The 11278-nt window shown below is 36.8% G+C and overlaps 1 protein-coding gene across 9 annotated transcripts; it reads left to right on the forward strand.

The window, feature by feature from the left end:
• Positions 1-780: 780 nt before the first annotated feature.
• LOC18098315 (uncharacterized) lies at positions 781-10960 on the forward strand. Of its 9 annotated transcripts, none has more exons than XM_024599859.2 (16): positions 781-1019; positions 1545-2031; positions 2185-2262; positions 3125-3368; positions 3730-4080; positions 4303-4539; positions 4896-5072; positions 6662-6856; positions 7000-7269; positions 7760-8154; positions 8328-8531; positions 8627-8719; positions 8798-8905; positions 9231-9593; positions 9709-9756; positions 10538-10960. In XM_024599859.2, exons 2-16 carry the CDS (start codon positions 1555-1557, stop codon positions 10556-10558), a joined length of 3261 nt encoding a protein of 1086 aa, XP_024455627.1. In that variant the 5' UTR covers positions 781-1019; positions 1545-1554; the 3' UTR covers positions 10559-10960. The 9 variants fall into 9 exon arrangements, 8 of the variants coding, with proteins under 8 accessions (XP_024455627.1, XP_024455629.1, XP_024455630.1 ...); XM_024599860.2 differs by lacking the exon at positions 781-1019 and adding an exon at positions 1296-1395; XM_024599861.2 differs by lacking the exon at positions 8798-8905.
• Positions 10961-11278: the final 318 nt, after the last annotated feature.

Consider the following 11278-nt stretch of genomic DNA (forward strand, 5'->3'; position numbering starts at 1 on the left):
TGAGTTGGAAAAAAACTTGTTAATGTTTTATTTTTCTCAAGTTTATTAAAATAATAAGGAACAAATCTTACAAATTAAAAAGTTGAATGAGAATGAAATTGAAAAAAAAATATAATTTCATAAATTATCTCAAATAAAATAAATAATAATTAAAATAATACATATCAAATCTAAAAAATAAAAAAAATAAAAGATGAAGAAATTAAAATAATAATAATTAACATTTCATAAATTATTTCAAATAAAATAAGTAACAATCAAAAGAATGAGGATCAAATTTGATAGATAAAAAATTTCAATAAAAAAATGATAAGGGAAAGCAAATAACAATTATAAAAATGATGACCAAAGTTAATATAAAAATTAAATTTAAAGAGATGAAATTGAAAAATAAATATTCAAAACAAAATATTTATAGCAATCAATAGTTTGAGGACCAAATTCGATATAAGCAGCAAATAATATGACATTTCTAAATTTTTCACAACTTCCGGAAAATATTTTCCACCCAAATTTTTCAGGAAAACACTTTCCTGGAAACCAAGCCAAATTTTTCTTTGACTGGAAAGTATTTTATGTTGACCAACTTTTCTAATGACAAATAAATACAAGAAAGTTTGAAAAATAATTTCCCGAAAACTACTTTTCAGGAAATAAACATAGCCTTAGATGACAAAAAATAAATTTAGAAATTCTGAAAAAGTAAAGAAAAAGGAAAAAGAAAAGGAGGGCAGTTATAAGTTTGAGGGAGTGAATAGTAAAGAACATAGTGTGTCTGTTCTGACGTTTCTAAGTTTCTAACGTTGGCTTTCCACAAAAAGTGACACTTCTTTATCACTGCAGGCTGTGAAAGCAAAAACCGCTGCCACTAAAGCTGTTCGCTAATCTCTCTCTCTCTCTGTACTTTTAGCGACAAACAGACACACAGGCAATGTTTTTTCCGTTTCTAAACCCAAAATAAACCCCCCCATATTTTTTAAACCTTAGACACTCTCAATCTCAGACCAAAACCAAACTAGGTAATGTCTCTCCCTCTCTCTCTGTTTTTTTTTTTTTATTATTTAGAAATGATTTGATCTTGTAGTTTTGATTTTGATGAATAAATGAAATAGTTTTGATTTTTTTCTTCTTTAATTTTGTACCCTTTTATTACTGAATGTTTAAACTCTTTTCTTTAGGGTTTCTGTTTTTTATTGTTCTTGTGTAAGAGTAAAAATGTAATTTTTATTCTGTTTTGTGGGTTATTGAACTTAAATTTCTGATCATAATGTTGTTTTCTTATGTGGATTTTTTGGTAGTGTTAATTAGCAGCAGAGAAAGCTAAAGATTTTAAGTGGTGAAGTTGTTATTAATAAGTTTTTAAGCTTTGTGGAGTGAATTTTTAAGCTAAAAAAGGTTATCAATTTTTGTTGTGGTAATTAGTTTAGCATAGGTTTTGTTTGATTTTTGTAGTGTAAGAAGTTTGGGATAATGTTTTAGAATCTTTTGCAATCTCTTGCTTTTTTTTCCCGAAGAATGCTAACTTAGAGGATGTTATCTGGCAGGGAAAGAAAAATGGTGAGGAAGAAGAAGCGTGCTAACAAGAAAATCACAAAAGAGAAGCCCCTTGTTGTGACTAGTAATGAACAAGCGTTCTTGAACTTTGTTGACCAAAATGCCAAACAGAACACTGAATTTAATGAAGTCGACCAAAATGCTAGACAAAATTCTGGGTTTAATGAATTTTGTGTTGGTAAGTTTGGTGAAATTGATTCCGGTTCAGAGTCTAGCTCATCGGCATCATCTTCAAGTGGACATGATGGATCATTGCATGTTGACAGTGGTGATGAACCAGCACTTGATAGGGGAGTGCAAAAATCAGTTAAAAAGCGTGGCCGACCTCCTAAGAAAGGTAAAGTAATAAACAAAGCTATGGATGTGCAGGATAAGTCATCAAAGGGGTTGCATTCTACGTGTAGGAAAGGAAAACAAACAGACATGCCACCTCACGATCCTACATATAACAAGGAAGAATTGAAAGCTTGCTTTGCAGTATGTCTGACAATTTCTATGGTTAATGATTGTTTTTCATTTATTGACTTGTGTATAATAGGACTTTCTTCTTGTTAAGTTTAGACTCTAGGTAATGTGTCAATACTAAACTTATTGATTCTTTTGGTCTCTGTTGTTGGATTTGTCTTCAAGGTGATTAAGAAGATAATGGAAATGGATGAGGCCAAGTCTTTCAATTCCCCTGTGGATCCTGCTTCTCTGGGATTACATGTAAGTATGAATTGCTATTTAGTGTAATGCATAGGTTTGGATGGGTGTATACTCATTTAAACTGGCAGGATAGGAAACTGCTTGTGACCCCAAGTTCATGTGGAAGTACGAGTGCTGGATGTGGTAGCACTGCAGTGAGGGTACAGGTTACGTGTCCAGAACATCTATGGGTCAAGCGTGGGACCTTCAGGCACTAACTGAGAAATAAAAGGAATGGTCTCATTTCTAACATGTGTCCAGTTACCACTTTGCATTAATCCTTCTCTTAGTTGCATGGATAATCACTGAAGTAATTTGTGATGTTATATATGCAGCTGTCTGTTTCATTTTGACCTTGAACTTGGAAGGGCGAGGAATAATGGTTGGCGTGATGTTCTAATGGTGTTATTGTTTGCTAAATGAAACAATGCTGCCTAGGCTAGAGGAAATTATCGCTATTGAACCATGACCACAAGAAAAAAAATATGCTTTTGCAGTATCTTTTGCACTAACCGCTCATCTTTGACAACTTTGGGTCAAAAAACTCTAGTTTGCTACTTTTGAGCACAGAGAATTTGTTAGTGGTTTCCTTTATGTCTAGTCTATTATCTCCGTTCTTCAACTTTCTATAAAAATCCCATGGAGTGCGAAAGGTATTTCACCTTAATCATGATTTTGTTGTTGCAAAATGGATGTATGGTGATTCATAAAAATGACCTGTTACTTTTTAGGTAGTGTTCATGCTCATGCTGTCATGCACTACACTGGATATTTTATGTAAAAATAACACTATGCTGGATATTTTCTCATACTCAAATGCCTATATACCATGCAGACTTCTCTCTCTCTAATATTGGGGTTGGGGTTGTCTGATTGTGATCAGGATTACTTTGCTGTCGTAGATACACCAATGGATTTTGGAACCATATGTAAGAATCTTCAAAATGGTGTCAAGTACCTAAATGGTGAGGATGTATACAAGGATGTACAATATATCTGGGAGAATTGTCTCAAGTATAACAAGAAGGGTGACTATATCGTGTACCTTATGAAAAGAGTGAAGAAGAAGTTTATGAAATACTGGACGGCAGCTGGCTTGAAAAGTGAAATACTGACCAAAACTAGTGGTATGAGTTTCAAGGTTCTGCTTTTTTCTATGTTTCTTCTAGTGATTTTCATCACTTTGCTCATTGTAGCTAGTACACCTTTTATAGAATTTCCTGCTTATAATGGATAACCAACTGATTAGGATTTAGTGTTTTATTTTTACATGAATCTCCCAAAGCAACTCAGCCCCCCCCCCCCCCCCCCCCCCCCGTGCATCTTTGTTGGCTTATTAATATGTTTTTCTTTTCTTTTCATTTTTTGCAATCACCGAATACATTAGCCTTGAAGATTTCTTCTCATTATTGAGGTAGTGATTCTCAGCTATTATTATTTCTTTTTCCTAATAATCTCAGTCACAATCATTTGATTTTGTTCTTGTAGGACATTCTCACTTTGTGCTTTCAAATGACCATGCTATAAGGCTTAGCCAATGCGATGCTATGTCTGTGGTCAACCATGTGGTATGCGATCTCAAGCAGATGCAACAGAATGATTTTGGTATCATTCACACTCAGTCTCAGGTGCCCCTGCCAAGCTATAGCCAGCCTTATCAGTCACATCAGCCTCAATCTCAGGTGCCCTTATCAGGCTACAGCCTGCCTTGTCAGTTACATCAGCCTCAATATCAGGTGCCCTTACCATGCTATAGCCAGCATTATCAGTCACATCAACCTCAATCTCAGGTGCCCCTACCAGGCTATAGCCAGCCTTATCAGTTGCATCAGCCTCCAGGTACATGGAGCTTCGAAAACAAAAATAGATAATTGAAATGTACAAGTTTCATGCTGATGGCTGGTGTCTGTATCCATTCAAGGCACTGAATTTTTATTGCAACTGGGTCTAACGCTGGACTATTCAGAAATTTGATATCGTATCCTTTTTTGCACTTGCATCTAACATAATAATGCACTCATGCTTATTTTTATTTATCATCGATTGATTTAATTGTTGTAGGAAATCCTCACCTTTTGCCTTCTAATGATCATTCTAAGAGGCATAGCAAGGGTGACACTATTTCTATGGTGAGCCACGCAGTCAGCAGCCAGACAAGACCAGATAGTTTTGGCACCGTCCAAGCACTTTCTCAGGTGCCCCAATATCACCAGCCTTGTCAGCCACATCAGCCTCAGCTGAGCAATACCCAGCCACAGCTTTTCCAGTCACAAGCAGTTGCAGAAAGTAATTGTGCAGGTACATAGCCCTGTAAAAACAAAAATATACACAGGATAGATACAACTTTCATATGTTTAGCAGGTCTTTGGGACCCTATACTTCTCTTGCTACAGTTTCCTCTCTTTTTGGCTTATGTGATTTCAAATTTGTAGTTGTGTTAACACAATCATGCATGACTTCTTCGTAGACATTCTTATAATATAGCAATTTTATGAGGAAGACACAAAATCAATTCATGAACTTTTTTCATTATCATGGTATTTAGTTTTTTTATTATCATTATTATCAACTGTATTCATTTTGTAGGAAATTCTTACTTGGTGCTTTCCAATAATCAACTGTGAGGTATAATAAATGTGATATTATGTCTACAGGGAACCATATTGTTGGCAATCATATGCAGCAGGATAATTTTGGCACCAGCCAGTCCCGATCTCAGATGCCCCTCCCAGGCTTTAGGCAGCCTTGTCCATCGCATCAGCCTCAGCCAAGCACCGACTTACCACCGCAACTTTCCCATTCACAGGCTGGTGCAGACAGTAATAATTCAGGTACATTGCACCTGAAACAGAAGTAAATGTGAGATAGATGAAAATTCCATGCCTTATGGCAGGAATTGTTTGTGTTGCAGTTATTACAGAAGTAGATGTGAGGTGGATGAAAGTTTCATGCTTTATAGCCATTGCAAAATTGTCCACCTTTTCTTGAGAAATAAAACTTAGCTGGGTCATAAACTACCTTAATGACTCTAATTGATTATTGATAGTTAGATATCTCTATACATAAGAAAATATATTGATATCCACATGGCATTTAAGTTGATAAGAAATAAATTGATTATTGGTCAAATTTTCAATGTTTTTATTATGTGACTTTGAAATTCCTGAATCACAATTAACATAAAGGAATCCAAGGCAGTTGATTTTGAAAATTCATAAAGCATATTTTTTTTTTGTTTTCTTGAAGTTTGACAAAGAAGATAGAATAAAATTTGATTTTGCTGATATTCTTATATTTGTGAACGTTGTTTTTGTTTCATTCCCTCAAGCTTTAGGTCTTGGTTGAATGATCCACGCTACTATGACTTTTGTGTGTCTGTTCAATCTGCTACCTTTTCTGATGTATCTGCTGAGATCAGTGGTTGATTTGCCCTGGTCCATTTCCACATATGGTCTCTAATCTTTCTTCTCGTCCTTGTTTTCTGCAAAACATGAAGTGAGAAAACATGAAAGTGAAAATGTTCAAGAATAATCCATTAAGAGGAAAAAAGAGCTAAATGACATTACTTGTTGGGCGCGGAGGTGAAAATTTGAGCTGTCATATTCAACCCTAACTGTTTTTTCCTCATGTACCTTGATTCTTTTGAACTTGATGTTTGATATGAGATGTTGTGACCTTTGTCGAGGCAACCCTATTCAAGATAAAACTTTAAAGATTATTCAAGAGCTATGATGGATTTGTTATCAGAAGGAAGGGCTTAGATCATAGCAAAGAGGGAAAAAATGGATTCAATGACTTTACTGAGATAAGCTTTGGCAGTCTTCAAACTGTTATATTGAGGTAATTTAAAAAGGAAGACGGTTAGTGTGCCATGTAATTTATAGGATGTGGCATTCATCTTTGTCAAGATGGAATGGGATATAAAAAGAAACATTTTATAGAATGCGTGAAGGGCTTTTGAGGCTAGGTGCATTTGCCTTGGAGCCTTGGCACACCTGCCTTCTGCCACTCTCTCAGGGTAGGTGTTATTGGTGGCTAGGGGATCATGTGTGAGCAAACATTGCTGTGTTTGGCAAAATAGAAGGGGATAGACTGGATTGAAATGCTTCCAGTAATTTGAGCGAGGAGGCTTGCTGTTTATTAGGGATACGATGGTTTTGAAGAAATGCATATTCTCTGTTATGAAATTAGTAATGAAGGGACATTTTGTCCATTAGCCAAAGTTCAGGACAAGGGATGCTTGGTAGTTAGGTTAAGATCCATGGGGTTAAAGTGCAAGTTTGACTCTATTATTTTAATGTAATCATTGATTTGTGAAAGATCTCAGTATCATTTGGAATCAAACATGCAACATAAGGATCTTGTTCCTCCTGTCCATGTATATTATTTAACCTCTATTATCTTGCCATTTTTCTTTCAGGACATTCAAAATTAGCTGCTCTAATGGGTCGCTCCACGAGGCAGAAAAAATATGCAACCAGGCATTCGATGGTCTCCATGATGAGTGGCCCTACCCATTCCAAGCAGCAACAACCCCAACCAAGTTCATGTCATTTATGGCAATCCCAGCAAAGCACCTCCCAGGAACATGTTGGTGTAGATATTGATGGTGCAGGTATGGCATGGACCAAAATTTTCATATATACAGAGAAAGCTTCCTTTCTACTTCAATTCCATCCAATGTATCCATCCCTATCATCAACAGTGTTTCAATCATGTGTTTGTCTTTACAATTTGGGTTGCATCTACCATTTGTAGGACATCCGCCACTGCCTACAGTGGATTGTCCCATGGAGCAAAATGGATATGTGCCTGTGTGTCTAGTGGATCCTGTGGATTGTGCAATGGAGCACAATGGAGATGTGCCTGGGTGTCCAGTGGGCCCTGTGGTTGTCAATCAAAGTGAATTGCATGCCCAACAGCCCCCATTAAGCTGTAACCAACCAAATGTACCACATCAGCCTGAGTCAAGCATTGGGCAGCCCCAGCCATCTCAGCCGCTGACTAGTTTAGATATTTCTAGTCCTGGTATGCTGCTGTGAAGTTCATAATTTTGTAAATGAAATACTTTTCAGGATTCTGATGCCAGTACTGGACATTTTGATGTCTGGTTTGTGACTGAAACAATCAATAAAACCAAAAGAATATGTTCTGTGTCTTTTTTTCACATCAGGTCTCGGAGACAAGTTTTTATTTCTTTTCTTTAGTTTCCTTCTTTTGGTGTTTCCTCTGTGCATTTCTCTTGTACTAGGATTGCATTCCTCCTCTTTTGACATCTTTTTAAACTCAAGCTCTGTTCAGTTGTTATGGCCAGAAAACAGTCTCATAAGAACATAGCTTAGGCTTTATATTTTCCTTTCTCCATACCTGCATGGTAATTTTTTTATGTAAATCTTGAGTGTGCGTGCGTGCGTGCGTGCGTGTGTGTGTGTGTTATAGCCATCTTGTTTGTTGTGTTTTAGACATTTACAATGTAGTAATTGGTATTGCCTCTTTATTTTGGTATTCTTCTATGCAGGACTAGCAAACACTAGCGGGAGGGGGAGGAGAAATACACAGAGGAGCTCTGAGGACCCGTGCACCAGAACACCATTGGTTTCAGGCTGTCACTCGCCTCAGCAGCCCTCAGGGAGTCACAGCCATCCAGACAGCCCAGAGCAGCCAACACAAAAGACAAAGAAGAGGACTCGAGTTAGAGGCCCTACTCTGTGCCGTGACATGTGGGACATGTGTGATGGTGAACAGATAGCTGTTCCCATCAACACATTGGGGCAGCCTGTTGGTCCTGAAGCATCTAAGCTAAGTACTTTCCTGGGAACTGTTGCACGGAATGGTGAGATGGCACCCCTTACTTTTGTGGATTGGTTTGCAATGCCAGATGAAAAGAAGGAGAACATGTGGCAGTTTGTCCAGGTATTAATAAATAAAACTTTTGTTCTCAAGTGGCACGTGGACAAGGATGGGGGTAGAAATAGGTCCTAAGTTCATTTTTTACTAACAAAGGAAAAGAAAGAACTTTTTACTTCCTTAAACAATCATTTCTTGGTGTTCATTCATGATTGTTTCTTCTTTTTTATGCTTTACAGACGAAATTTGACATTGAGCCCGTGTGCAAAACTTGGGTACTGAGATCCCTCGCATCAAAATGGAGGAATTGGAAAGCAAAATTGAAGTCTGAACATTATTATCCTCATAAAACTGATGAGGAGCGCCTGAATGATCGTGATAGAAGAGTCCTTCCAGAGCAATGGGCAATCCTCATTTCCTATTGGAACTCTGAAGAGGCACAAGTATGTGCAAGCGATGATTGCAAGATCTGTGTTATACCATTGATATTCTCTCACATAAAAATGGGAAACTTAATTCTTTTATATGAAATTTGTAGTTGCGTAGTGCAAAAAATAAGGCCAACCGCTCAAACCAGAAGAGTACCCACACTGCAGGCTCAAAGAGTTTTGCAAGGATACGTGAGGAAGAGGTAACTTCTACATTGGAATCTTATTACTGCTCTCGTGATGTCTATTTTGACATGCAGACTGCTGTCATTTGAGGATAGAGGACAAAGAAGTCTGGTGGAAAGGAGCCAACCAGGGCAGAGCTATACATAAAGACCCGTACTCGTAAGGATGGACAGCCTATGAATAATGTAGCAGCAGAAATAATTGTAGGTTTAATGAACACAACTATGGAAATCCATTTTTTTTACCTTTATTGTAGTTTTTCAAAAAATTTCAAATACCAATAGTACAAGAAAATTTACGCGGCATAGAACTTGGTCTTGCTTTTTTTCTGATGTCATGCAATAGCTTTCTAGGGGTGTTTCTTTATCTGGTATTCAGTGGGGTTAAGTGTTGCTTCTTATGTTGTGATCTTCTTTCACTTTTGAAGATGTCTTGTTCTCTTAATTTTCTCTTACATTATTTTCTTTGTAATATATTTTTTCTTTCTTTTATAACTTTTATGATTTGGAACACTGGTTTTCATTCCAGTCTAAACTCCGTGAACAAGAAACTCAGAAACAACAGACTTCAAATGACAGTAATGACTGGGATGATGCTTTCTTCCAAGTTATGGGAGAAGAAAAAAATGGCCATGTGCGCACATATGGGTTGGGTCCTAACCCTTCTGATCTTTGGGGCCAAAAACTTGGCCATATTGAGCTCATCAGGATGGCATCTGAGGCCAAAAAATCAGCTAATGAAGAGGTAAGCAAGATGTTGGGTAAAATGGAGGCCATGGAGAAGAAGTATGCAAGTATGGAAACACAGATAGCTAGGATGGCTTCAAGCATGCAGAATTTCTTTGAGAAGATGGGTGCCGGTGAACCATCTAAAGGCTTGGGTTCAAAACAGGTACCTTTGGTGATGCTGTGAATCTGATAGTAAAATTTTATCTCGGGCTTTGCATGACATTCAGTTAAATGACAAGCTACCTAGTAACATTAGTGCTCATGATGATTCATTGCAGGCACAAGAACACTCCTCGTCATCAAGTCATGAAGTTCCATCAAATGAGGTGACAAAACTATTTTATCCCCCCCCCCCCCAACCTGGGAAAAACATAAACAAAAGGTCACTGATTGTGTCTCATAGATGGAAGGAAACGTAATGAATTGCCAGGATTCAGTCATTTTAATAACAGCAAACCTCTGGAGTTTTTGGCACAGTGAAACTTCATAATGTAGGAGTCCTGACGTGTCATTTCAAGAAGAAGATTGATTAATCCAAGTCACTCAGGAGTTGGTTGGTGTAATCTGCCCAATTTTCTATTGTGAACAGTAAAAATATTAACTTCTTTTTGCTGCTTTTAGATATCTAATCTAAGGCAAGGTCAAGAACCCTTGTCATCCCCAACATGAACACCTTTAGCTGATTACAAGTGGCCTCCTTATTTTCTCCATTTTTGCTTCCCTTTTGAGGTAGGAAGAGCTAGGTTATGTAATTATCTGGTCCATTGCCGTATCTAATTGGGACTTGTATCTGAAAAGTATGCCGAGTTTCATGTATCAATCATGTAGCATGGTGCTTTCTGTGAACCTCAACAAAGTGCTGAACTATTTGAATTTCATGTTAAAAATGGAAAAATAGATCATGCCTGCATTTAGTAGTGTGGGATGGGATTGCAGGTGTAGGAACTACATTACAGAAAAAACGGTACAAGAACCAGATTCTGAGAATTCAAAAAGTACCAGATGGAACAATACAATTAATCCATGTATTTTCAGTTTGCCCCAAAAATCACATACAAGTGCATATTTTTTGTATTATCCAGTTAAATTATTTGTTTTTTCATGCAGATTGATCGCGGAGAGATGTGATGCTCAATGGCCTTCACCAGCTTCTGGAACCATAAACAAGTTACTAGTCATGTATATTGTCTGTGGCTGAAATGGCTAGCTAGACATGCATTTTGTAATTTATGAAGGAGCATTAAACATATTTTGATGGCATATGAGATTGTAGGAGAGTGATGAGCTAATTCCAGTGAACTCTTGCTGTGTCTTGAAATAAAGATGCATGGATGATCAATGATGGTGTGTTGCTGGCACAACTGATCATGCAAGGTGGTGGTAGGTTTTCTTTGTTGCTTCTTTCTGGGCATGCCCTATTTCATATTTCCTCCATGATATATTTCAATTTTAATCAATTGAAAAGCTTGAACTCACTCTTTAGCTAATATTCTGTATTTCATGTTTTTCAATAGAATATGAAATTGGTAAGAGAGCGATACTCCGACTAGTAGTGGCCTATATTTTTACAATATTTTAATAATTGTGATTTTCCTTAATTTGAATGTAAAATACCTTTGTTGAATATTCTTACTATTTGATTCAAACAAAGCAGAAAACTGAAGTAATTGAAATCATGATGAAATTGAAGGTGAAGAGGAACCTAAATGGAAATTCTCTAATTATAGCGTTAGCTCAATGTTGATACTCTTTATTGTTGTGATTAAGGTAATGTTTAAGAGTATACTAGTAGTTATTTTTTAAAATATTTTTTATTTGAAAATATATAAAAATAATATTATAGTTTTG

The sequence above is a fragment of the Populus trichocarpa genome, chromosome 4 (genome assembly GCF_000002775.5).
Source record: "Populus trichocarpa isolate Nisqually-1 chromosome 4, P.trichocarpa_v4.1, whole genome shotgun sequence".
NCBI classification, from domain to species: Eukaryota; Viridiplantae; Streptophyta; class Magnoliopsida; order Malpighiales; family Salicaceae; genus Populus; species Populus trichocarpa.